The following is a 27,673-nucleotide window of genomic DNA, read 5'->3' as shown; positions in this document are numbered from 1 at the left end:
AAGTGGTAAAACTTTCTTTCTTACATATCCTTCTCATTAAAATAATGACAAGGTTTGTGCTTTCTAATGTAGACATTTCTGCTGTTATTTATATCTATCACTACCTCACTCAGCTATCATGGGAATTACGAATACTATCTTTGCCCTTGTAGCATATTTAAAATATATTTAAAAATTTAAAAAATTGAAGAGACTTACAGAGGAAAAAAACCAGGTTCTACAAAACTAAACAGCACAATTATTTCAACCTTCTCTCACCAATCATGTTTTCTAGAGTTATCATCATTTTTTTTTTGCTGTTCTTTCAAACAGTTCTGTAACCTTCAGCAGTATTTCATAAAGCAACCTAACAAAAACTTTAATTTTAATAAATCACACACCTACCTGATCCATACTTTCTGGAATGAATTCACCTTCACTGTTGATACTGGTGAAGGACCCATTTCGAGCCACCTGATGCAGCTCATCTGGAATGTATCCTGGGGGAGGTGAACTCCTATCACGAGTATTAGAACCTTTTGAAAGAAAAAGGCCAGTCAGAGTCTCTACATTAACCCAGAATCCAGGGGTTTTATTCAAAAGTTTCACAGGCACTGAGCCTGCCTGAATCACTTCTTCCTTTGGGCATTTCCCAAATGCCTGTGCAATGCAACACTTAAGTATAGCATTTAAAATCTACAATCCAGGAATTATGAAAAATTTGGGGCAGAGTTGCCTCAACGGCATTAAAAAGAATTTTCATTATACAGGAACAGAAACACAATTTGCTCACACATCTAGCTGGGTAAATTTCTTCTTTTGAACAAAATCAAAATCCAAACCCTTCCACCTATGTCAACTAATCCTTTCCAACTCTTGAGAATTTCAGTTTTTCTTTGTAGAATATTAAGTCTGTAAGAACACGAATATATATATTCATAATACATGCATAATAATTAACTTGTCTGGAAAATTATTCATGAAACTCTCTAGTTTTGTGATTAAATTTTGAAGTTAACATCACATCAATTTCAAAATATTAATAAGCAAAAACGTTATCTCAATGCCTAAATAAGTATCTTACACAAATGTTCAGACATTAAAAAAATATGAGGGTCCTAAAATGAGCAAGAAAACACACTGCCATATAAACAGATTTTTCAGTAGCTCATTCCTGTATCTGAAAATAAAGGGGAGTACTAACATCAGCTTCTTAGGTTACCCATCAGTAACCTCAAATAATTCTACATACATTTATTTACCTCTGGGAGTTTGGGGTAATTTTCTGTATTATATATATTTAAACCACTTTTAACTTAAAATTCAAAATCCACTCCCCCAAGTGCAAACTCTACAGTAGAGTCATTGATGAGCATGAGAAATTCAAACACTGTGTTGAGAGTAAAATCCTCATGAAGAGAATACTACAATAGAAAAGCTTTTACAATTAAAGCTATTGAAATATTCACCTTACCTATTACAGACAGTCGCCTTTTCCTTTCTGTCACACCGAACACTGTATTATCTAAATCTTCCAGTGAGGGCAAGGGTTCCATATTATTTACACTGGGTGACTGAAAATGCATAAATATTACAACCTGCTGTTATTACTTTATACTCCTCACAATGAAAATACTTTGTAAACTTTACAGGCTTTGTGCAGTACATTCCTTTTTTTGAGCAGTCAAAAAAGCAGTTTGCCAATTTATATCACAATCCATCTATTTTAGTAGCTCATTCTTACTCTTTAAAAATAATTTTCAATATGTACCAGTACACAAATCCTATGAATATCAATGCCATGGTTTGTTAGATAATACCAAAACACCTCAAGCATTTAGTCTATAGTCCACTAGTCTTTGCTACAACAAACACTGAACTTCCCACAAAGGAGTGCCCACCAACTTGTGACTTAAAGAACAATTTCAAATAACTACTGTTACTTAAATTTTATGTGCTTTTCAAATCTGTATCACTTTATCATCCTACTAAGGAACACTTTACCACTGTTGGGAAGACAAACAAAGAGAAGGATCTAAGAAAGAGTTAAAACTGAGTAAATACAAAATGCTAATGGAAGTTTAAACTGAAATCAAGAAGCAATCAGTATTATTTTCAATTGGAAAAATGCCATCTTTAAGAAAAGATACAAATAATACTTCAATATGAAAACTCAGGAAAAAGACATTTAGCATGTCAATTCATACCTGTGTATTTCCATGTATTACAAGCAATATCTTGAGACTCTTCATATGTACACTACGGTCAAGCAGTTCAACAGCTTTGTCCAGGTCATCCTGTGTGGTTAATGGAATTACAAGCTACAAAAAAGGGAGGGGAAAAAAAAAGTCTTAAACAGGACACAAGAAAAAATGAGAAAGTCAAGTGCAGAGAAACAAATAAAGGGAATCTTTTCATTCATACCAAACAACTTGAAAATAAAATTTATTAAATGATCCCTCAAGTTAGCATCAAAATGTCTAAAGTTCAACCTTAACTCTTCCTTCAGATGCCTTCACTATTTACAGCAGGTGGAACAAGTCTTCACAACCAAAGAGCAGCCATTTTGCATATATGCAACTGAATATCCTACAAGTTTCAGAGAAAAAGGTGCAACAGGGTCAATGTGTTTACCATTGCCTAAATTACCACAAGTCTGTAAGATGAACAGAAGACTTATTTTACAGAGCATAAAGCAGACTTTTGTATCTCAAATATTACAACTATACTTGTTTGAAATTGCATCACTAACAGAATTTCTCCATTGAAAAACAAAATTTGTCAAGGAAGCGTATCCTTACTTCCTTAAGGAAGATGTGATCCACATGCAACAACTCTAGTCCTCACTAGAATCTTACTTGGATCTAACTAATTAGAATTAACTTAGCACACGTGTGTCTTTAGAACAGAAAATGTTATGCCACTAAAGTGCTATTGAGATCTGAATTCTATAACGCGTAAGATCGAGCTTGTGTTTTAGGAGTGTACATTACAACTTCTACTTGTAACAAAGGAACAACACAATATAGATTTTTAAATCTATTCTACTTTTAAGAGCATCAGTCAGTAATGCTTAAATACATCACCAGGCAAAATACAGTCGTTTTATACAAAAAGAAATGGGTCTTGATAAAATGAAGAGTTTGTACATTTGTTAAATTGCAGTTTTAATCCTAATGACATGTTATCACCATCCCATTTCTGAAAGGTGATGGGATGATTTGCCAACTAGTGCTGAAGTTGACAAGCAGAAAACCTACTCAAATGCCTATGAATCTATCAGTGGAAGGAGCTGAGGCTAAAGCATTATGAAGGGCCATCACTTTTGACCTTCCTAATCTCCAAAAGCCTTCTGTTGGAATTCTTCATTTTGAGGATCAGTTTCACAGAAGTGTCTGATAATTTTACCAACAAACAGCAATTACTGGCACTTTCTTCTGCAAAGATGCAGATTAGATACAGCAATTATGTTGTACATAACCACACGAATAATCCTTTATGAACTTTGCTGACTCAAGGCAAAACCCAGAAGTAACTCACGAGAATGGATCCTGCATCTGTAAATATATTTGCTATAATTCCACCCCTGCTTCTAAAGGAAAGCTAGAAGTAATATTGATCAAGCATAAGTGGTTTGACAGTGCTGGCACTGTTTCCAAAATATCTTTGGGAACCAGCCACTTTAGGAGGAGCAAGAGCTAAGCGTATTCCTCCAATCTAAACAGTAACTAAATGCAGCATTCTAGCAGTTGCCTAACAAGATTAATCCTTAAAGAAAAGAGTTTATAAGAAAGGATATCATGGCTGGGCTTCGCGAACGAAGATTTAGGAAGGCTCTATCCACGTTTGTTACAAGCACGCTGAAGAAAGGATAAATGTTACTTCAAATTTACAAACACAACAAAGTTCAAAAAAGTAAAGACTTGTAACAGAACTGTGGCAGATCAGGAAGACAATTTACTCATTCCTAACCAAGTCTGAGATATAATTCATTACGATACTCATGAAACATTTCACGTATCTCGTGCCTATCCTAATTTGGACAAGACTTACATATTTGAGAAAACACACACACACATACTAGAAACCCAGGAGTTTGTCACAGGAGTAAGTTTTGTCACAGGAGTGGTTCCCACTACTTATGAGAGCAAATTTCAGCCTCAAAACAATCAATGTCCAAGGCAAGAATTTAGAGGACACAGAATATTACCTCATTATTGCTGTAATGTAAATCCATAGTCTGTCCAAAAGCAACTTTAGCTTTAGCTGCAAGATCTTCAAGTTTAACAGGCCTTGGTAATTGCAGGATCCTGAAAAACAATTTAAGTTTTAAAGAATTTTTGTCCATTACCTATGAAAATCTGGCAACTCATTACTTAAGAACTATTTTAGAACTAAATTTATTACTAAAAAGACCATAAGAGACTATGCTTCATTCACTGTCCTCCATATTTTGAGACTTTAAAAAGAAAAGAAAGAAAAGCAGTGAAAAAGTTAAAAGGGATAATCAGGCACAGAATTAGATTTCATTATGACTACTTTACTTGCTTCTATATGGCTTGCTTAATGCTTTGCAAGCCTCCATTTCAGAGACAAATTCTTAGAAACTTCTAAAATTTTCTACTCCAGAAAACTAAGACAATGGAGTACCACAGGCTGACAAGCATAAACATCAGAAAGGAATTACTCCCTTTTTCAGAAATCTGAAAGACTATCTTACCTGAGGAAGGTAACTAAATGTCACCATCCTTACCATAATGAACTACACACTCAAACTGCCCAGTCCATCACTAACTGTGCTTCAAATGTGCTCCTGTAAGAATCGTGCGGTTGCAGGTCAACAAGTCAGATTTTCTTTTAACTCAATGTCTCATCAAACCAGTTAGCCCAAACTGCCCTTTTACTATAGAAAACTATTGTATTTTTTGAGATACAACAGCATTAAACAAAAAAAGCATTTAAAAGTGATTAAGCTATTGAGGTGCATCCAATTCACATTCAAAAAAGAAAGAGCACTCAAATTCTGTGAAGCAGAAAAGTTAGCAAAGGATAACTGTGCTTTCATCAGTGGTTCGGTTAGTACTACACTGGTTAGGGGACAACTTTCTCACTGAAATGAGGCTAGAAGTCAGGCCACTTACAATTAAAAATTATTGTTAAAAAATAAAATCTTAACAAAACACCCAAAACAAACAAGAGCAACCAACACCAACTCTCACTGTAATTAACAATTTGTGCAACAAGCCTACAACTCTACCCATCACACCACCAGCTCCTCGGAACAAAGTGCCACATTCACCACTGAAAGCAAGTCTGAAATCACTTCTGTTTTTCACTTCCCTTTTTCAAACCTAGTGAGAAAGCCATTGCATAACTTATTTTTCCTGCATAATTTCATTACTTTATCTTTAGATCTACATGCTCAGGCAACAAAAGTATTATAACTCATGCTGAGCACTGAGCCTGGGCTGCCCAGTACCTCTGGGCAAGAAGGCTCAAGGCACTCGGGACAGTGCAGAACAGAGCTAGGTCCAACAGCATAAAAGCTTGGGAAAGGTATCTTTCCACACACTTATTTTATGCTTGTTAAGCAATTCATATTGAATTGATTAACTTAGTCCACTGTGAAAGTGAATTATGATAAACTGCAAAATGCACCGTCCATGCAGACTGGCAGCAAGTAAACATCTCTCTGTTTTAAATTCATGCTTCTCCTTATTTCACGAGAAATAGTTAGGTAGAAGAGTCCTCAATTTTCAAAGCTTTCAAAAAAACTTATTTCCTCCAAATTACTTACAGCACTCAACCATTACTGATGCACTTTTATGTGTGATGTTCAGAGAAGTGATAGAAAGAAGCTGGAGAATGTTAATACCGAGGGAACTTACTGCTATTTTACTGCTCCACGTACAGAGAGGGCACACACTGTAATCAGCATGGACACACACTCAACTACTGCACATCACACCAAGGGCTGCCCAGAAGTAGTATGTATAGGTTTCATTCTGAAGCAATTACGAAATTTACAATTTCTACTGACAAACAGCATGACCAGGATATTATTTCCTTTTTCCTTAAGTATTTTCAAAGATCTAATTCTATAACCATTTCTCTGCAGGTAGAATGAAATTTTATGCTTTCAGAAAGAGACAGGCAGGCAAAATCAGTTGTCCACAACCAGTTCTGCATGGAGTTGTACACTGAATTCTGTAAAAGCTTTTAAGCAGTCATCAGAGCAGTGATATATACAGATGCTTGTACACTTTAAGCAGGTGCATCAGCCACCTCATATACAAAATGAAAATAAATTTTAACTGATCAAATAAAAGCAATCTGAATCTAATAAATTTTCTTCTTACAGTTTCATACTGGTACCTCCAAAGTACAATCCAATACTGAGATTTAAGATTTAGACCTCTTTCTCTGGGTGTTACAGTAACAATAAATTATCATGCATTTATTACACACAAGATGAAGCAAAAAAATTTATATTCTGGTCTATTCAAACTTGAGATCTATTCTAATGATCTAAGTAATTGATCACAGCTACAAATACCTATCTGAAGGGTAACCAAATGAAGGATCCTCCATGGGACATAGGTACAGTATGATACTTCCACATTTATGTATACTTAGAGCCCACATTTCAAACAGTTCATTATCTTTAAATTGTGTTTATATCAAAATTAAATTCAAGTTCAAACAAAATACACTTAGAGATCTGAAATACTTTGAAACTTTATGATAAAAACACAACAAAACTCTACAAATAATCAAGAGACAAGACCGTTCCCTTACCTTTTTTCACCTCGATGTTCAAATTTGACTCTAACATCATTCTGTAAGAAAAGACATAAAGGAACCACTATCAGTTTGTTAATACCTCCTTTAATGAAGGCCATGAACTCCCATTCAATAATCTTACACCAGAACTAAATTCCTTATTAATTTTCTGTCCTTTCCAATACAACAAGTATCTAAACAAGCTACCACTGCTGAAGTACCTGACAGAGGCTTAAAGTGTGTAAAAAATACAAAAACTTATTCTGAACTACAATGAATGCTTCTCTACGTAAAGACATTATTTTCTATCAATATATTTTAATATTATAACAGATTTATGAGTTCAAATTCAGCGTGGAACGGTTACCAAAAAGTTCTCTATCCTGAACAGGCAGGTAGATTTAGCTCCAACAACAGGTTTTTATGTACACTTTGCAGTTGAGCATTCCAGGCTTAAGAAACATATCTTGTTTCATAAGCATTACCATAGAAACCAACACATGTAATTAAGCCAGCAGTCATGCAATAAATTTCCCAATAACCATATCTGTATATATTTGCAGAGGAAATAAAGTTTGCTTTTTGCAAAATCATAATTTTAAGAATCAAACTGTATTAGCACCTATTGCAGGCAAAACAATAATGCAGGAAAAACAATAATGCATTATCCAAGTAACAATGTTGCATCTTCCAAAACAAGTGATTAAAAAATTATTACTTTCAAAATTTATAAATTGAAACAGAAGGATAAACATTTCTTCTAACTTTCTAAACATGTATTATACTCAAATCATTTTGGATCAAAAATGCATGTTACCACAATGTCTAAAGTCACAGCTCAGACACGAGTTACATGACATCAGCAAAGCACCACTGTGATATACACTGAACTCATACAACTTTTAAAGCACAGAATGAAAAAGATGTAGCCATTGGGTTTCGACAGTTTAAAAGCCAAATATATAGGAATATATATATTAACAGGTTAAAATAGGCATAAACGGAAATTTCATTAAATATTGAACTGTAAATTAAGGATCCAATCAAATAAACATACAGTTAATGTATGTTTATTATGTTATTTATGGGTAAAAATCGTTGTCCTCTCCTAATCTCTCAGTATAGTAGTTCAAACCTATCAACTAAGTATTTACTACTTATTCCATTTCTGTTTAGTATCTAGAGAAAATACAGCTGAAAAGAACTCACATTTCCAGCACATGAACAAACAAGAAACCGAGGCCAAAGATGCAGTAAAAGAGCTTAAGCATGTTTCTGCTGCTGTACTGACATTCTTTGGTGTGATATAGGTGACAACTGGACAATCTACTAAACCTATAAAATTTTTCTTGATATTTTAAAATAGTATAGTATCAATATAATAATAACAACAACTATAAAATCACTCTACATACAATGTCAAAATACCTCTATGATCTTCAATTTACCAGTACAAGAGTTATTTAAGCATATACTATGATCTGCTCTCAAATGCCACCATTTCATTTGGCTGATAATACAAGAACATGAACAAAGAAAATGGCAGCACATGTGGGAGACTAACAGCTCATTCTGGTATGCTCACTGGTCAGGCAAGAAAAATAATTACAGAAGTCACAGCAGGACATTCCATGTTCAGTAGGTTAGTGAGGACATTTAAAAATTACCTGTTTTTTAGGTGAAGATGACTTTGGTTTTCCTGTTTCTTGCTGGGGCAATACAGGACGACTGGCCTTATGAAGCACAGCCAAATCCTGCATGATTGAATTCAAAGCTTGCTGCTCATCTGCTCAGAGAGAAAGACCAGACAAGTGTAAAAGACTGTTATATTTGAAGGGCATTACCATTTCATTTCACAATTAGGCAAGCATTATTCTAAAATCCAAAAGTCCTCATTACACTCCAATACATAATTGCCAAATTAAAAAAAATTGCTGCCACGTTGCAAATGTTTTTATTTTATTTATCATTAACAGTGCTTAAGGAAATAAACAGCTTAATCAGTAACCACACTTAAATAGCAAGTTTAAAAAACCGAAGTCATAACAGAGACTAAGCTCTACACAACTGCAGGCTGTATTAATAAAAGAAAGGGGGTGTACGGGGAAAAGCCTTATGTACTTTGTTTCAAATAGTATGGGTGAGACATTTACTAGAAATTACATTTCCTGCCCCTCTCAGAAAAAAACACAAGTACTTTTGAACCATTTTCCCTCTGTCCTGAACAGATATGATCATGCCCACTGGAAGCATACACAAACTCCCAGAGGAACACCTCAACTGTTTGAGCATCTGCTGATAGCGCATGAAGTAATTAAAAGAAAAACCAAAACAAAAACCATCAACAAAAAAACAACCAATAAACCAAAAATAAAACTCTATAGAACCTTTCCAGGACTGAAAATACAGAGGATTTTAGGTCTTAAAGAAAGAATTCATAAGGAGAAACAGAAGCACTGAACCCAGGGGACAATTTAGGGGCAGGAGTGCTACATAACTTAGGTTTCAAGTTCAAAAAAACCCTAAATCCTGAAGATCTGCCACAACTGTGACAGCCTGAGGCCATGATAGATGAGATTTGCCCTAGAAATGGGATGCTCCTTTAGACAGGAAAACACTTAGGAGCTCAAAAGCCTGTACATCTACCACTAAGAGAAATTTATTTCTTATGTTTTGTTCCTTGCCACAGCAATAGTACCTGCACTCAGCATGCATCTGGAACACTTGATGACAAAATTTATCTACAAAAGTGTTGATTGTGTGCCTTCACGCTCCTTCACAATGAAGGAACATTGTGAACAATTCAATGTTTGTTGAAGAATTCATTGCTAAATGCTGTGATTTACAAAGAACCGTATTTCTCAAACACGGACCTGAGAAAAGCTCAGCATTAAAATCAGCAAGTAAGCATTCCAAGTGTTCGGCAACCATGAGAATTCCTTCACATTCTATTAAAATACAACCAAATATATTTATTATACAAGGAAATTGTGGGATTTAAGTGCTCTAATTTAATAGATTCCTAACAGATCAGAAAGCTGGTCTGAAAATGAGTACCTTTGATCATCACTCATGCTGTCATTATTCATAACTCTACTAAGATATGCAAATCTATAAAAGCAAGTTTTACTAGCAATATTTAATGGCAGAACTGAAGGCGTTCTTGCAGCTCAGTTATTCTTTTCTCACACTAAAACACACTTCAAGATTTGCCAAAATTAAAATAAGTTAAACTATTTTATTGTGTTATAGCCTATTCTAGTGCTCAGCAATGGTAAAAAATAAATTGATGTTTTAGCAGTTGATTGGAAATTTCTTTCCCAGTGGTCACTATGTTGCATATTTCATGAAACCAAAGAACTGTGGTAAAGTGTTTAAAGTTTACTGAATATCCATCATGACTCAACAGTCACTCCTCTCAAGCAAAATGCTGGAGAAGATCAGAAATCTGAAGAATGCTGTATTCCCAGATTAGGCAACTTGATTATTAAGCATAAGGTTAGGAACATTAGCATAACAATAAGAGATGAACAAAAGCAACATGAAAATGTGCGTGTTGTAGTTGGTTGGTTTGCTGGGATATTTTTGAGAGGGAGCTCTGATAAATGATTACAATAACAACATGGTCAACTCATTAAAAAGCACACACAGCTTGAAAAACTGGCATAAAATCTAAAGTAATACAAATGTGCTACATATTTAGAAAAACAGACCATCTACACAGTCTTGGCTTTGCACTGCAATGATACAAGATAAAATCCTTTAATATAGACTTTGTGGTTTGGACTTGTTTTTTTCCAACAGTCATTACCATTTAGAGGACAGTAAATACTCTAATACCATGAATCTCAATTTCCTATACTTAAATCTTTAAGTTACCACATAATAAGGGAAAAGTGCTATATTCCAAGAAAAAAAAAGAGAAATATTTTGAATACTGCAAAGCTGCTGAACACTGCCTTTCATATTGGTGCTACACTGCGTTAAACAGCCAAAGCACACATTTCCTAGGAATTGTAGTACATTAATGGTTTTAGCACTCAATAGAAATGAAGAGTATCTGAACTAAATTTTTATGTATGTTACACATAAGACTTACCCATTATGGCAGTGAGTCTGAAAACTCGAACTTCAAGGAAAGGGCTGCTTCATTAGCATTATTTTATTCCCTAAAAAGCAAAACCAAAAACCCCACAATTACTGAAGTTGTCAAAGCCATGTAAAACAGCCAACTCTTCATTGTTTATGGGCAGTTTTTCTAATATTCTATATAGCAAATTCGATTGCATAAGGCACAAATACAATGTGTGGAGAAAACAGATTCTGCTCCCAAAGCCTCACCAGCCTCTGAGCAATGTACATACTTTACAAAGACATAAAAACCTGAACTAAATATTCTTCTAGACTTAAGCTGACTTTAGTCTCTACCTATACCCCTCAATGATGATTAGTAGCTTAATTAACTGTAACACTCTACTATATGGGATACCCACTACTCCAGATTATTAAAAACTGATTCTTTTTCTACAGGTCCATACTCTATCTGGTGTTTAAAGTTATGTAGTTATATATATAGTTATAGTTAAAGTTACAGATAGTTAAAGTTATAGATAGTTATATACAGATACATATAGTCTATAAATATAAATACATATCAAACTCACAGCACAAATCAAGAGTCATCCACACCTACTGATTATATAAACTCAAATTTTTCACCATAATTCAAGAACATAACACAGATATGCTAACATTTCTGAAAGTAAATGGCTCTGGAAGACAGCAAGTATTAACTTTTATTATACAATATATAAAAAATATATTCTGTATACAATTTATACAGAAAAGCAGAAACATAAGGAGCACTTTTATGAACAAACCCTGTCACAACATCTTCAAAATTGGCCAACTAGAAAAACCCAATAACAAAGGACCAATTAAAATAATCTTTCTATGAGATGCCATTATGGATGTTAACAGCAAAAACCGAAAATCATATCCCTAAACAGACAATGAGATTTGTTGCAATACAGACTACCACAGGAAAAATTCTGACTTTTTTTAATGCAAGAGAAGAAAATCCTTATTTCTTAAGCAGTCACTGTAACCAAGTAGGGAAGGTCCCTTGTGCCTCCTCCCTTTTGTTGACTGCAGTGGACCATCCTTCCTTCTGACTCAAGAGAAAAAGATTTACCTTACACTGATAAAAACAAATTATTTCCCTGCTAGTTCATTCAAGGAGCTACACTAGTAGAATATGACTCATTTTTTTTCCCCTTCTTTAATCAAAATTTTTATTCCTATGGTTTAGTGTCAAACGACCCCTGAGACCAGCAAGGGGCAGCCTGTGGGAGCGCATGGCTAAGAAGAAAGGGGAGGAGCTCTTTCAGCACCAGTCAGTCAGGTTTCCTTGCTTGAATATTCTGCCAATTGTCTATCTAATAACAAATTAATTCTAGTTTTTCAAAAGACTTCTGAGCACCTTCAGTTCGGTACCTAAGTTTTTGGCATTGTCTCTTACATTGGACTTGAGAGTCATATGAAGGTCTCTCCTAAATAATGCCTTTTACCTATCAGATGAGTCCTCTACTACTGTCTGTTTCAAGCTCTATAATAACTCAGGCTTTTCAAGAAGACCCAGAGGTCCCACTACATAATCAGAAATCAGTTCAGTAGAGAGAGCACACAAAACAGTACATTCGAACTAAAATAAATCTAAAAATACGATGGATGTGCAATCAGAGTTACATACTCCCAAGTCTATGGACAGCCTCAAAACAGTACCTCAAACAGTTTCCAAGTGCTGTGGAAAAGAAACTCCCATCTAATGTCTTGTAAAGTATTAAAGTCTGTAAGAGTATGGGAACTAAACCTGGCCTGGGTGGCCCACAGCCTCACGACCCAACCCTCTGCTTTCACTACTAACATGGTCTCCAGCCTCTTAAAAAAAAAAAAAAAAAAATAAACCAAACCAACAAACAAATGCAAACTCCAAAGCAAAAACAAAAACTAAAAAGGAAAAAGCTTCTGTTGCTCCATAACAGAAAAGGAAACACATGAAGACAGAAAAGCAGGGGATTTGTACTAATCTTCAGAGAGGAAAATAGGCTGAATTTTCACTTATTTGCTGAATGATAGTGCCCAATATCACTCAAAATAAGGAAAGTATCTTTTGACCTTGCTCTCACACAAGATGCCAGGAGAACTGGTTTACTTAGTGAACTGGGATTACCTTTATAGCCTTAAATATTACAACTAACATTTTTCCCCCATATCTGATTTTTTGCATCCTTTGCATCCCTAAGAGTCAAAAAAGCAAAGCAGAACATACATTAAATTATTTCCTACACTATGTTTTTTGTATCACCAGTTGTCTCGGGAGATCTTCCAAAGAATTACTCATTGAAGATGCTCATAAAACATCTTTTAATTCTGTATTTGATTCAACTGTCTTTAAATGAGAGCTAATGTCATTTTCTTATGTCTGTTTTAATTATATGTCTTAATACATTAAACATAAAAATGTGTTTCATGACTTTGGATGAAGTACTTCTGTAATACTTCCTTGAAAACACTTCAAAGAAATACAATAGTTCTCTGAGGCATTTTAAATCTTCTGCCACACCTGAAGAAAACCACACCGAGTTATATCTCCAAACAAAACCACTCCAGATGTTCTGTCTAAACGTAGCTGAAAAAAAACCCCAAAACAACTTGGAAGCTCAAGATATTTGAGCTACAGGGCTCATATAAGGCTGAAGAAGAAATATTTTAAAAATATATTCTCCAAGTTGCGCCAGCCACAAGAATTCTTTCTTTATTATTAATTTGTGGCATCTCTCATAAAAGAACATAAGCTAATAAGTGAACATAAATTTATTTTCTCTTCCACTTCCTTCTTATTCCTTAAAAGAAAAAAAAAATCCACAACTTAGGAAAATTAAATTTCTCTGAGTAACTTATATATGTCTTACTTTATCGTCCCTTTTAACCAAAATTCTTTCTATTCAAATATAAAATATAATTAATCACCAACTAAACAGCTTGACAGCCTTTCTGTTAGCATTTAGTGTTACTTCAAAAACAAGTAACAACAATAAAATTTCAATTAAAAACATTACTCAGATCCAAATTTATGAAGACCTTTATGAATTCACCTTGTGAATTGAGAAAACACTTCTGTTTTTAACTGCTCATTTTCACAACGGGCTGTTAACAACAGGGTGGGTGTGGAGAGTGAGCAAGAACAAGCTAACAAAAATCAACGTTTTTTCAAACAGAAGTATATACATTCCGTAGAAAAAGAAAAAAGCATACCCTAATCCATGGCTGCATAGTAGAGTTAGTATAGTGCACACATACAAGAGTAAATTACAATCCAGGACAAAAAAGGAAGCGAAACAAAAAACTGGAACTCAGAGAAAGACTCAGGAGAAGCAAAGGCTGCAAAACACAAAGAGCAGATGCAAAGATAGAATAAGATTATGTCAAGGTCTTGCAGAGAGACACAAGCAGCCTGAATTTGAATGAAATTAAAGAAAGGATAACAGAGAGTGAATTTCAAAAAGGTGTTTGCTACTCTTATCACATCATCAAAGAAGAATATCCTAGCAACAGCATTTTGGATATAAGGGTGGAGAGACGCTGATTCATATTCATGATTCATTTCCTACCAGCCACCTTCCAGAGCCTGGAAGTCTTTCAGAATCTGAGAATGCCACCAAGGAAGAAAATATCCAGGTGATTCTTGGAAATTGTTTTTAGCTTTCTCAATGCAAATGAAACAAAGACTGAGGGCAAGTAAGTCATGTGGCCAATAATGGAGCTGTTCAAATGCCCTGTGGCACTCCTATAATAAACACAACCCAGTGCCCTCTTGGTTACTGAAAGATAAAAGTATACAAGTGCTGGCACACACATTACATCGTCTCTCATGACTGACTTGGTCACATTCAAAAGCTTGTAGGCTAGGAGAAAAAAGCTTTAACCTCATACAGTAGAGGAAGTAAGCAAGCAGGTGCTATATGGAATATTTAAGTGATCTAGAAAAGGTGTTGTAGTTCTGTGAAATACAAAAATACATGGTGTGCAGAAATGAAATGGCTCCTACAGCATTCAACTTCACAAGAAAAGTATAATTTTTAAAAAGTAAAATTAGCTATGGCTACAACAAGAGCCTTAAACTAATCATCTGAGAACAGTACAGGCAGTATATAAGCACTTAAGAACATAAGCCAGCTTTGACGCTGCTCATGTTAAAAATCAAGAACAAAAAAAAAGGTGAAGCAAGCAATCTAGCTTAGCCTGATTTTGTATGGATTTTAGACTCATACAGTAATACTTTATCTACACATAAAGGTACCTTACACCTTTGGAGTCCAAACCTATTTCAACAGTGGAGCAAGAACCTCAAAGATATCAATTCCCTACAATAAATTTTCTGTAAAATAAATGACTGCAAGGATACATGGCTTCCAGTTCTTACACCAAAGGAAAATGATATCATGCAAACTCAATAAGAAAGATGCATTGTAATTATTTCCATCACAGTTAAAGATTAAATCAGACTTCTACTATATTAGACATAATCTAAGGAAGTTAAACCAAAACAACAAGAAATCAAAACCTGTGAGCATTGCTATTCAGATGCACATTTCTCCATAAAAAAACCAGATGATGCAAAAAGCCAAGTAAAAATCAAGAGCGTGCATTCACAGGTAATTTTTCAGACTGTAGAATGGACAATCAGAATCAAAGTAAAACCATAAAAATTTATTTCATAGCCAGAAGAATGAGCCAGACAAAATGGTTTTAGTCTAAAAATGTTATTCCTAAACAATCAAATGCTTGGTCTCACACAGCCAATCTATTATAAATCACAGTAAGCAAGGCTGAAGTGATCACCTACTCAAATATGCCTACTTAACCTTTAACCAAAATAATGTGCAGCACTGCTTGTTATGGGTTTTATTTAAAAAAAAAACAAAGCAGTATCTGCTAACAAGACAAACAGTAATACCTAAATCTGAACTTTTGTAGCCTTTTTCATAGCTCGAAGCAACTGCTGGTATAAATGACAATAATGACACTGCATAGTGTGACAAGCATAGAAGTCAGCATTGTTATAAGACATTAGGAGATACCTAAAAGAAGGTAACTCCACAGAAATGAACAAAAATAAGAGGATTTTATACGGACATACACACAAATGAACACTGGACAAAAAGTCACTCTTTTCAAAGACTGAAAGCAGCAGCAGTATCATAAAATCATGAAGGACTGAGAAAATAGAAGTAAAGAGCAGTAACAAGAAAAAGTCTAGGAGTAACGCATCAGATGTGAGATCAGCTTCAGAAAAACTTGGGTCTCTAACATATTGTAATAATATATAAGAAAAGCTATTCACAGGAAAAGTAGGAAAAGGAGAAAAAGATTAAACTAACCCAAATCAAAAGCCAACAACAATGACAATTGATAAATTAAGGTAACATTTGGAAAACAAAATGAAAAATAAGACTCAGTGGGTCAAATTTGGAACACTAGAAATGGAAGTTTTACTGGGTGAATTAAAAAAATAAAAATATTATTCCTGTCACAGTACTATGTGATCTTTTAAAATTAAAAGATACTGCAGGGGAATGAATGAATGAATGAACGAATGAATGAATGAATGAATGAATGTATGTTTCTCAGCCAGCAGGGAGGAATCTTGTCTATCAATAGCATGTCAGCAAGGGCATGAGCCACAGAGCAGTAATATTCTCCTCCTTAGTTCTTTCTCTGTCATGTAACCCCTTCTATTCTGAAGCACTTTCTTCCTCCTTCAATTTATCCCAATTTTGAGATGAATTGCACTGGACAGGACACACTGAGATGGTCCACTCACTTGTACTGTGCTAGGAGAGACTGGCAAAACAGCGGAACCAACCAAGCTCTGTCAGTTGATGGCTCAGAGTAAGGAAGACACACAACCTAGAGCAGTGTCTCTTACAACCAGGGCAGTAATTCAGGAATGATTACCTGTCCTGGACTCAGGGAACATCAGACAGAAATTTTATTCCCCTTTATTTTTACTTCATAGAATCATTAAGTTGGAAAAGACCTCCAAGATGAGTCCAACCTTTGACCGAACACCACCACATCAATGAACCCAGAGCACTAAGTGCCACATCCAGCTGCTTCTTGAACACTTCCAGGGATGGTGACTCCTCCACTTCCCTGGGCAGCTAGTTCCAATGCTTGACAATCCTCTCAGTGAATAAATTCTTCCTGATGTCCAATCTGAACCTCCTGGGAGCACAGCCTGAGACCATTTCCTCTTGTCCCATTGCTGGATGCCTGGGAGAAGAGGCCAACCCCCACCTTGCTACAGGCAGCACCTCACTACGTGGTTTTCCACAGTTACCATCATTCACCAATTCCATCCTGAACAGCTAAACTAAACCTTTCTACCACCAGAATGACTGTTAGACAAAATAAGCAACACCAACACATCAAATACTTTTTTACAGAAAGAATAATTCTGGCTTATTTCTGCTAAAGTACTTGGACTTATTTTAAAAAATATTTTAAGTCTTGTTCTGATTGCATGTAGCTTAGTTTACATACTTCCAGTTTTGGCCCTCAATTTGCTCACTCTCTTGTAATGAAACCAGTTCATTCAGCACCCCAAGCTATTTTAACCTATTGTACAGAGACCGAACAACCTTAAACAGAGTAACATGAGCCAGCAACCTCTATCAGCATGATGGGCTTCATAAAATTATAGCAACCAACTCATTCAAAGTTAACATATTTTTTAATTACTAATAAAAATATATTAAGGGACAAAAATACTCGCAGATACCTGTTTTTTACTGAATTTAGATAGTGAAATAGCAATTGGTGATAAAAAAACAGGAAGAAATAGCCAGCATCCATTTTTTGTTCCAATTTTGGAAAAAAAAAAAATCAAGAGGTTGTGTCCAAACCACAGCAGTGTAACTGGAGTAGAAATTTCACCACCCACAAGAACAAAGAGATAAAATGCAGTCCAAGAACTGCCAATTGTTTATCTTCACATCAATTGAGAGTAAAATACTGCAACACTTAGCTTGGTTTCTACCACAGTATTAAACGAAAAAACACAGTAAATGCCTTGATTTCAGGGTTTATTATCACTGCCAAGCAAAATATGTCTTCTTGAAATGATGACAGATTAGTTAACAGAACTAACTGCAACAATTATCCTACTTAGTTTTTTCCAACATATTTGGCTAAATATCACATGATATTTTAGTTATTTGCTTTAAAACCTCAATTAACTAACAGGAAATCATCTGTTGATGGATTAAATAAAATATTTCGAGATACATATTCCTGCTTAACAAAAAATACCAGTGAACACGACTCTCAGTGCAGCCCCCTGAAGACCAGCAACGATCAGGCAGGCACAACAAGACACATAAGTTATGGCTTAAGCAAATGACCTGACTCATGTGAAAACAGTTGCAGTCCAGCAAAACGTATTTCAATACCATTACATATTTTAAACACACATAATAATGTATTGTGGTTTCCCTCCATTTATTATTTATTAAAAAAATAACATTAAACACGTTTAAAAAAAAATATTAACTGCATTTATGGTGCTAAAACTGACAGGACTGCTTTTTGAATTTTTATCGTTCCTGCAACCAGGAGGGCACCACTCATAATTAGAAGCTGTATTTTATGCAAGTCTAAATATTGTGGTTTATTACATTTATTCAGTAATGGTTTTGCATTGAATGCATTTTGACATAAAGACAATCATTTAGGAAATTGGAAAAAAAGTTGCAGTTAAAAGACTGGACAGTTTGGCAAGAAACAATTCAGAAGAATTATTAAATCACAATGTGTAATTATCTAACATAAGTGCAATACAACATTAAAGAGGCATAATGGAATCCTTGTGCATATAAAGATGTAGTGTATGCAGAAGCCATCTTGCTGCTATACACAACCTACAGGGACACTGCTTACTGCAGAGCATTGGGAAGGCTGCACACAGCAACTGTGGGATGGCTGATCAGTATCAGATAGATCAGGTGTCTCTACAATGTGCAGACTTGAGATTTCTTAAACTGAAGACACTTCCTGGCAAGCAAAGAAAGTGAATTTACGTCTCACTGAGCCCACATGACCATGCAGACTTACCTCATCTGTACAGTTAGAGACATGATTTGGTATTTGTTTGTTTTCTGAAAAGAATGGTTACTAACTGCAACCTTTCCAGAGATCAATTTAATAAACAAACAAAAAACCCAAACCACAAAACAAAACAAACAACAACAAAACCCAAAACAAAAACAAAGAAAAAACCAACCCCAAAACAATAAAACAGACCAGACTTGCATAAAATACAACTTCTATGGATAGTGCCTTTCCAGTTCCAGGAAGGATAAAACCTCAAAAAATAGTGTGGTCAGTTCTAGCACCACAAATGCAGCTCTCTCTCAAATTACCTTAAGAAACAGACTTCAGAATAAACTGAAGGATCCAACATGCCCAGTGACAACAGCAAAACTTCATCCTATTTAGATTAAATCTTTAGTTCCTGTTGTTCTAGAAACTGTAATTTGACACATTCATATAACATTTATCAGTTTGATGAACAATGATCTTGACTTGAAAAACTTAAAATGTGCTGGAAGGTTTGAGTATGTGAGGACACAGTTTTTAAGGATTGTTCTCATAAAAATGCAAAGTAGCAGTTCAAGATGAGTTTATAGCAAAATTAGGCTTTTGAGATAAATATCTTAACACTTACAGCAATATTCACAAAGAGTAACCATAGTTGAGGAAAGCTAATCTCTCTACACTTCCTTTACAGTTGATAGGGAGAGATAAGCATATTTAGAGAGTTTCAAGGCACTTGAATGCAAGTTTCCTGCTTTGAATGAACCTCTTCTTTCCAAGAAGTATCAAGAGCCTCTATTACCTAACCCTTCATAAGTCCACTCCATTTCAAGCACACAAAAAAAGATAAGACTGTAATTGGCCTCAAACAGAAAAGCATCTACTTTCCTCAACAAGATCTCTTTCTTCATCTAATTCAAGTTTTACAGAACTTCTCCATTTCCTGTATCTGTCATTGCCTCAGCAGCAGCCAAAGCACTCGACAGCTCATTTCTCAATCTAACTGAAGAATGACTGCTGATCCATCAAGCATATCTGTCTTGAAAGTCATGATGCTTTCTTAAGATCTGTTCATGATTCCAAGGGAATAAACCACCATTATTATGAAACAAACGTGTATTTTAAATTGAGGAAGGGTCACAACAGCTGAAACTTGGAAACAGGTGCCACAACACCTTGCAAAATACTTCAGTGTGCCAATTTTGCAACAGAACACACTGGCTACAAATTGACTGCTCATACTTCTCTACTCTTACCCAAGACTAGATTTTCTCACAAAGGTATGTTAAAAAGTAATAGACACAGTTCACTGGACTACAAATAACTGCATCACTGCCTCCAGAGCACTCTGGCTCTTGGAAATTTATCACCACCACTGTGGTGGAAAGTCTCAGAGCATCACAACATTAAGAATATATTCCTTACCATTAACTAGGCTATATGCTAAACAAACTGCTTAGTGCTATTCATATCACAGAAATGTTCAAGATATTAAGATAACATTACAGTGCCCACAAACTCGCACAGTAAAACACTTCCACGATGTTTGTAACTTTTTCCTAATCTACTGTTTTATGTGAACTGAGTAGCTGCATAAAAGGTGTCTCAAATAAAACAGGAGCAGGAAATTTTCAGAATCGCAGAATACCAGGAAACATGCACTACAGGGCGTGTCATAATCAGATTTAGGTGCTTCTGTTTCTCCTTCTAAAAAATCTCAGTTGTGCTCTCAGCTCAGCACCTGTTGCTGCCATTTGGAGCTCTCCTGCTGAGGCTGTCATGACACCAGCAAAAACAGAATCTGAATCTCCAAGGACATATTTGTGTCTTTACCATGAAGACATCTCAGTCCCATTTACTACACATCTTCCAGATTTTGCAACAAATCAAAGAGGAATCCTCCTCAGTGAACAGTCATTGTTACAAAGTATCTTACTCATTCCTCAAAGCACAGTTGTTCCTCAAAGCACAGTTCTTCCTGCACACTATGCAAGGCAGCAATACAATAAGGAAATCCAGAGTACAGTAATATAACTATGATTTTCTTCCTCTACCCTGCTGTCATGTTTTCCTACTCCATTGACTCACCATAACCTGTAACTTCTGCCTAAAATGCCTTTCCTGGCTCACACTCCCATCTTCCTAGTTCAGTACCCCACTTGCTCTCCCCACCATAACTCAAATTAACTTTGTACATTCAGTCAGACAGTTCTTCCATTATTTCTATCCTGAAAAAAATAAGAGCATAAGATGCAGGACAATCTCATAACACGCTGATATGGAATATTTCAGTAGGATAAGACATTCATGAGCCATACAGATTTCCAAAACAGCACAGAAAAAACAGTACTGAATCAATCTCCAAGGTTATAACACTCACCAATGACAACAACAAATAGCAACTAATTTAACCAGGGAGCCCCAGTTATGGGTAGACTGGGACCACTCATGCTTGGAACGCTACAGAGAGCTCAATAATATCACCAAGAGGACAGACAAGTGTGTACCCGATATACATAAATGGAAATTGAAAAAACTCTTGTGTGCATCTGTAGGTAACACATACTATGCAAAATCCAAATATTCTTTTACCACACACATAACATGACTGTGCAGCATTTTTGTAGCCAGCAGGTCTCACCGAACAGGTCTAAATGGACAAACTTTTAAGTTTTTATCCATATGTAGTAGGCACTGTTTTTTAAACTGGATGACTGACATAGGCAAACATATGAACATATTGCCAAGCTATCAAATACACAAATTCTTTGTCCCTTTGCACTTTGGAGAATCTGAAAAAAAAATGTTATTCAACCCAATTCCTCATAACAACATTTAAACAAAAATATAACAATAGAAATCTAGTTTGTCAACACACTCCAAAACAAAATGCAAAGACACAAAGACAAGGTACTGTCCTAAGGTTTCTTTCTTGCACCTCCCCTAGCACAGCGGGTACCAAACCATTACAATGACATCTATGATGCTTTATAATTATACTTTTCCCTTAAGTGATAAAAATGTAAGAACCCTCATAAATACAGCTATTAAGGTAAACTAACTACAGACTCAAAAGTTCCAGAGGAAGGATTACTATGTCTGTGCCCACACCTAATCACCACCTTTAAGACAACAGTCCCACTGCTAAGGTTGCATTTCTGTCAAGGGAGTACTCCTGCTTGTCCACAGTAACTGCTGCTTTCCAGCTGAACCCCAATGACAAGCAGGAGATCCGGAGCAAGCAGATAATCCAGCTGAAAAAGATTTATTTTATGTTTTAATTAACCATCAGCTTATCTAACTGATCTCACACTTCTACAGTACCAACACCAACATAAAGAAACGAGCAAGAACTCATGCTGGAACCATCCCTCTTGGCCACTGCACAGATCTGGATCTTGTAAAAAGATCCTTTAAAAGACAGTCATGCATAAAAGACAGTCATGCATAAAGCAAGGATTCCAGAAAACTACACACAGTTAAGTGCAAACTGTAACAAATAAATCACAAATAATGGACATATGGATATTTATGATAGAACAGGGAAAAGCAGATAAGCCTGTTGCAAGAAGAGATCCTCATTTTCAAATTTTGGTGCACTCTGAATGTGTGTATAAAGAACTGATCTCAGTCACTATCACGGTCTAGTTGGATTTCTGGTGCTGGAGAAGTCTCACCAAAGGATTTCTTGCAGTCACTGCATAAAAAGACCCACCCTTGCATGAATAAATTGGTTAAAATATATAAAACATAGGACAGACATAGTTATTGTTTTCACAAGGAAGAAGGATACCAGTGGGGCTCCACAAAAGTCTGTGTTGTTCGATACATTCTAAATTATCCAGGAGAGAGGAGCAAGGTAAAAAGTTTTCTGATACTCCAGAGCCTATTTGAGAGCAGGGAAAGGGCTGACTACAGTAGAGGCAGTGATCTTTATCAGACAGCACATATGAATGGAAGTGATGCAAGTTGGGTGGAGGGGAGGAAGGAGAGCAGCAGGTTCTAACTTTGCACAAAAGAAACCAATGGACTTTGCACTGAATACTGTCAGCACCCAGAAATTAAGTCAGTGTTAGGAATTATGAAAAAAAAAACACCAACAAACAACACAAAAACCCAGTCTGAAACAGATCACTGTTTTCACGTCTTTAACACTTCAGCTCTAGAAGAGGATGTAGCAAAGCAGGAAAAAGTACAACTGAGGGCATCTATTGAAGGAATGTATTGAAGGCATCCAGGGAAAAACAAATAGGCAAGCTAGGACTCTGGTTTCAATAAGATTTGGGTGAGGGGAGAAAGTGGTAAAGTGCTACAAAATTGTATGAGGAACAGAGAGATATATTGTTATGTTGGACAGAAATGGATTGTTCACTCTCCTCCAATTGAAACGTAGTACCAAAGGAAACCAATACAAGTTAAGTTAAAAAAAAAAAGTAGATTTTAACAGAACAAATAGCATACCTATAGAATTTCTTACCAAAGGATATTTGGATGCCAGATGTTTAGCTGCATGCAAAAAAAAAGACTGGTCAAGTCTGAGGATAAAAATCCAAAGGTTACTAACTACACAAAACCCACATCAGATTTAGAACCAACCTTTACTGGAAACAGTTCGGGACTGAAAGAATATTCCCGCTAAGTATTACATACGCTTACACTGTTCTCAATCTGCCATAAGCACTCGTTGTTGCTCACCATTGAGGGAAGAACACTGGATTATCTTTTGATCGATTTCATCATGGATTAAGATTTTTAACTAAAGCTCGTCAGGTACTTCACCAATAACATTGATATTTTCATTTTAAAGTCTCATTCAGTATTCACAATACTGCCAATATCAGAGACACAGAGGCATAACAGATATTCCACAAAGGAAGTAGCTGCGGCAGTTTAAGAAATCACTGATTACATGATCCAGCCTCATCCCTGCCTGAAGTTACTGAGCTTACTGGTACCAGCAGTGCAAGAAATTCTTTTCTAACTGCTACTTTATACCAAACCAATTATCATCAGGATAATATGGGGGGAAAAAACCAAACCAAACCAAAAATAAACATGGAGTTGCTATTCAAATTGATTTTTATTAAAAAAAAAAAAAGTAATTGTGGTAGTGCTAACAACACACATAGTGTGACAAAACAACAATTAAATACAGGTTAAGCTTTACCAATCAGTTTTTAGCAGTTCCATTAATAAAAATATTTATAAATTAATAAAAATATTTAGTGACAATTCTCACACTCTTCTACAGAATGTCATATCTTCTTTAAAAGTTTAATTACTACTTGTGGCAGTGTTTTAGTTCTCTATTGTCTTTTTTTTAATGAAGTCAAACAACAACTTGATCAAGATGTTTTCCAATTTTCAAATCTTTGTTCAAAGGTGAGACTGTAGTTCCCATTGTTACCATTTTGGTAACACAGCATTCAAACTGTTGGCATTTACAGAACTCCTGCTTAAATTATTTTAAAATAATTTTGAGGACAGGTAAGAGGTAAGCAACACTGACTGCTTGAATACTTCTTCCAGCAAGAAACCAAAAGAAGTCTTCTTTAATAATCATTATTTGTGTCTGTTTCATTTTTTTTGTGAAGAAAGTGCTGATGAAAGAATCACAAAATTTGTCCCATCTGTGATCTAGCCTCAAAAATTATGGATAAAATCATTTACGTAAGTCAGACAAAATACAGTAAAACCAGGGAACATGTTGAACACATCTGTTTTGTAGCTGACTCTGCAATTCTTCCAGTAAAGCATGCCTAGAGGATAGAAATTTCTTCTACTATGTCATTGGACCATATGACATCTCAAAATGGCAAAAGGCTTGTTCAGGTACAGTTACACTGACAGAAGGTATTGCAGCAATGCAATTTACCTCAAAGACAGCACATGTATAACACCAACCAATAAAGACACATTTTTGCCAATAGAAGCTGCATCTAACCCTAAGAGAACTTGCTCTCAATCAAGTTCCCTGTTTTAGAGCAGGCTTATGTTCAAAAGCCACAGGGATTGTATGTGCTGGAAAACAGATACGGAAGAGCAATGATTGCGTATTCTCCTGTAGAATAACTTACTGAAAAGTGATTCTACTAAGTCTAGAAATGCTTAATAGAAGAAAATTAACCTGAAATGAAGACTGAATTTGAACGATAACTTCAATTTGTATATATGAAGAAAGAGATGCCTGATTCAACAAATGCTAATAGGAGCTCCTGTGTTAGCAAATGCAGGAGCCAAGGACCTGATGTTGTTGGCAGGGAAAAGATCCCCAACAACAAAACAAAACCAAAACCCAACCATACCTGTATGCACACACCCTAGAATGACATTTTAACAAGTCTGTCACGTTACTTCTGCTGCAACTTACAGAGTAAGTTAATTACTTGGTTGCTCAAAGACTTTGGAGAACTTGGAAAAAGATCCAGACAAATCACATAGAACCCAGTAAGAGCGAGCAACAAAAATGCTGTTTGCACAGTTTAGTAAAGAGAAGTCTGAAATAAAAGGAGACAGAGGAACAGTCTTCATGTATGCAAACAGTTGGTGAAAAGAGCACAGAACTCATTATCCCGCATGAGTAATAAGAGTTGGATGAGAATTAACTGGCTTAACTAGCACCAAGACAGAGACTCAAGTTAAATGTTAAGAAAAGCCTGCAAACGATAGTAATAGTCATGTAGTAGCTATAAATAGATCAGTGAAGAGGTGTGGTATTCCCCTCTTCTGAGTTTTTTGAGAAAAGATCAGACAAATGTCTGCCAGACATGATTGCAGCATATTTGTTTCTGCCTCGAGTAGGGGCTGACCTCATGAAATCCCTTCCCTTCTTACATATCCATCACTTATTTCTTCATCCAAATGAGAACTGTTCATCAGTGTTATCATACTTGAACTTCAAAAGTACAGCATAAATATCTGAAGCATATGAATTTTATTACACTGCTCTTGTCAGATGTGCACTTTGTGGCAGTTTGTACACTTCACACAAAACATCTCAGGAAAACAAAAGCAGCATCTTTTACTGCTGCAGATAATCCACAGAAATGGGCAAATGATGAGTGGAAATAGAGAAGGAGAAGCAAGTCAGAATGACACAGGGAAGGATCTGAATTTTAAAAATGGCTGAAAACAAAGTTACAGCAAAGAAAAAACACTTCAGCCTAGAGAAAGTTATTTTCCTCTCATGTGAAAAAGCAAGTTACACTCTGCTGGTATATTTTCAAAAATATGCAATAATTTGAGATATAGAAGTAAACATTAGTAAGAGTTCACAAATGGACAGGAAAAAGACACTACAGGTCTCCCTGCATTACCAATTCCTGACTCTCAGTTTTTAAAGGACAATGAACATCCTTCTGCTTTGGCCAACTTCAAGTAACCTCATTAAGCTGGGCCCTAAACTATGCCATATGTGTATTTGCGGGTAAACTGTCTCTACAGCGGTGGTTCCCAGGGAAATCCCTGCAATATCCAAATACAGAATTCCATCTTTCCTTTTTTTATTGTTACCAAACCTTCCACCTCTTCTAAAAAATTACTCTGAAGGTGAATACATTAAAAACATCCCAGAAAAACCTAGCATGTTTAGCCTAAGAAATTGGGTTAACATAGAGCCATAAATTGCATTTGTCATGTCAAGATCTCATGCCAAGATCCAGAAGTGAGAAGTGAATCACAGCTAACACGCTGCATTCTGAACATGTTCCCACTGCCCAATTACATGTTTCCAATGTAATTCTGCAAGCTATGTGCAATTATAGCATGCATGATCTATTTTGACCTATTCCTTAGCACTACAAAATGCCAGAATACTAAAATAGCAAATGCAGTATTTATTCTTTTAAAAAAAGATTTTTCTTCCCCCCCACAGAAAAACTGATGCTTAATAAAATTCACAGATTTTTAATTTTTTTTTTCTTAATGTAATACTGTGTCAGCTCCAACTTAAGTTTTAAAAGCTTACATTTAGAAATTAAACTTACAGGTCGACAAACTTAATTGCTAATTAGATAAACCTAGGTGGAGTCACTACTCCATATACATATTTACATATGAAAATGAGACATTTTCTGCAAACGTATTTAAGATGTATTTAACTGCATAAATCAGTCACATTTTCACCATTCACTTATTTTTCTCCAAATAGTAGTCTAAACAGAAGATAATGTTAACAGCAAATATCTAAAAAGATATTACTAGAAAATACATTCATTACTCCAAACTTAATGTGTACCTCTCCATAGATCAGAACACCTGTGGTTGTGCGTTTGGTGGAAGAGGGGGAGTAAATGAAGAAAATCAATCCATTATCATTCTCAGGTTGCATTTTATAAGAAAACATTATTTTTAGTTCACAGAATGCCCAGGTAGAGAGCCACTGAACAACCTATCACAAAAATAAATTACGTTACTCACTACTTTTGACTTAGTTTGCTGATGTAAAAAGTCAGCCTGCAGTAAAGATAAAAGACAAAAAATAAAACTTAAGGTTGCTAAAATATGCAAAGCTTTTTTCAAGTCATTCTCCATAAATACTTATTATTAATGATAGGGTTTTAAAAAACAAAAATTCTGATTTGTACTTAACTATGATCACGTTATTTTAGAAAACAATAAGGAAAAAATGTGAAGTAAAAACGACAAATGCAGCCTAAATTTACAGCATAATCACCTTGTTTGCTTTCTTCAGAAGAAAACTTTATAATAAAACAATCTCTTCTGCATTGATCCTCAACAGACTTCAAATTCC

The 27,673-nt window shown here is 35.4% G+C and overlaps 1 protein-coding gene across 4 annotated transcripts in view; it reads right to left on the bottom strand.

Moving 5' to 3' along the window:
* Nucleotides 1–27,673, bottom strand: part of MAP3K2 (mitogen-activated protein kinase kinase kinase 2) — a 53,392-nt gene that overhangs the window by 23,856 nt on the left and 1,863 nt on the right. For all 4 annotated transcript variants that reach the window (XM_064661286.1, XM_064661285.1, XM_064661283.1 and 1 more), the window contains 7 exons: nucleotides 10,862–10,931; nucleotides 8,430–8,548; nucleotides 6,778–6,818; nucleotides 4,190–4,289; nucleotides 2,187–2,300; nucleotides 1,454–1,553; nucleotides 385–515 (listed from right to left, as the gene is read on the bottom strand). In XM_064661286.1, coding sequence (XP_064517356.1) covers nucleotides 385–515; nucleotides 1,454–1,553; nucleotides 2,187–2,300; nucleotides 4,190–4,289; nucleotides 6,778–6,818; nucleotides 8,430–8,548; nucleotides 10,862–10,865 — 609 coding nt within the window. In that variant the 5' untranslated portion in view covers nucleotides 10,866–10,931. The remainder of the gene's footprint in view (nucleotides 1–384; nucleotides 516–1,453; nucleotides 1,554–2,186; nucleotides 2,301–4,189; nucleotides 4,290–6,777; nucleotides 6,819–8,429; nucleotides 8,549–10,861; nucleotides 10,932–27,673) is intronic.

Source organism: Pseudopipra pipra, chromosome 7, assembly GCF_036250125.1.
Source record: "Pseudopipra pipra isolate bDixPip1 chromosome 7, bDixPip1.hap1, whole genome shotgun sequence".
In the NCBI taxonomy this organism is placed as follows: domain Eukaryota; kingdom Metazoa; phylum Chordata; class Aves; order Passeriformes; family Pipridae; genus Pseudopipra; species Pseudopipra pipra.
Note: the sequence above shows the minus strand (reverse complement) of the source record. Positions and strands in the feature narration are given on the sequence as shown.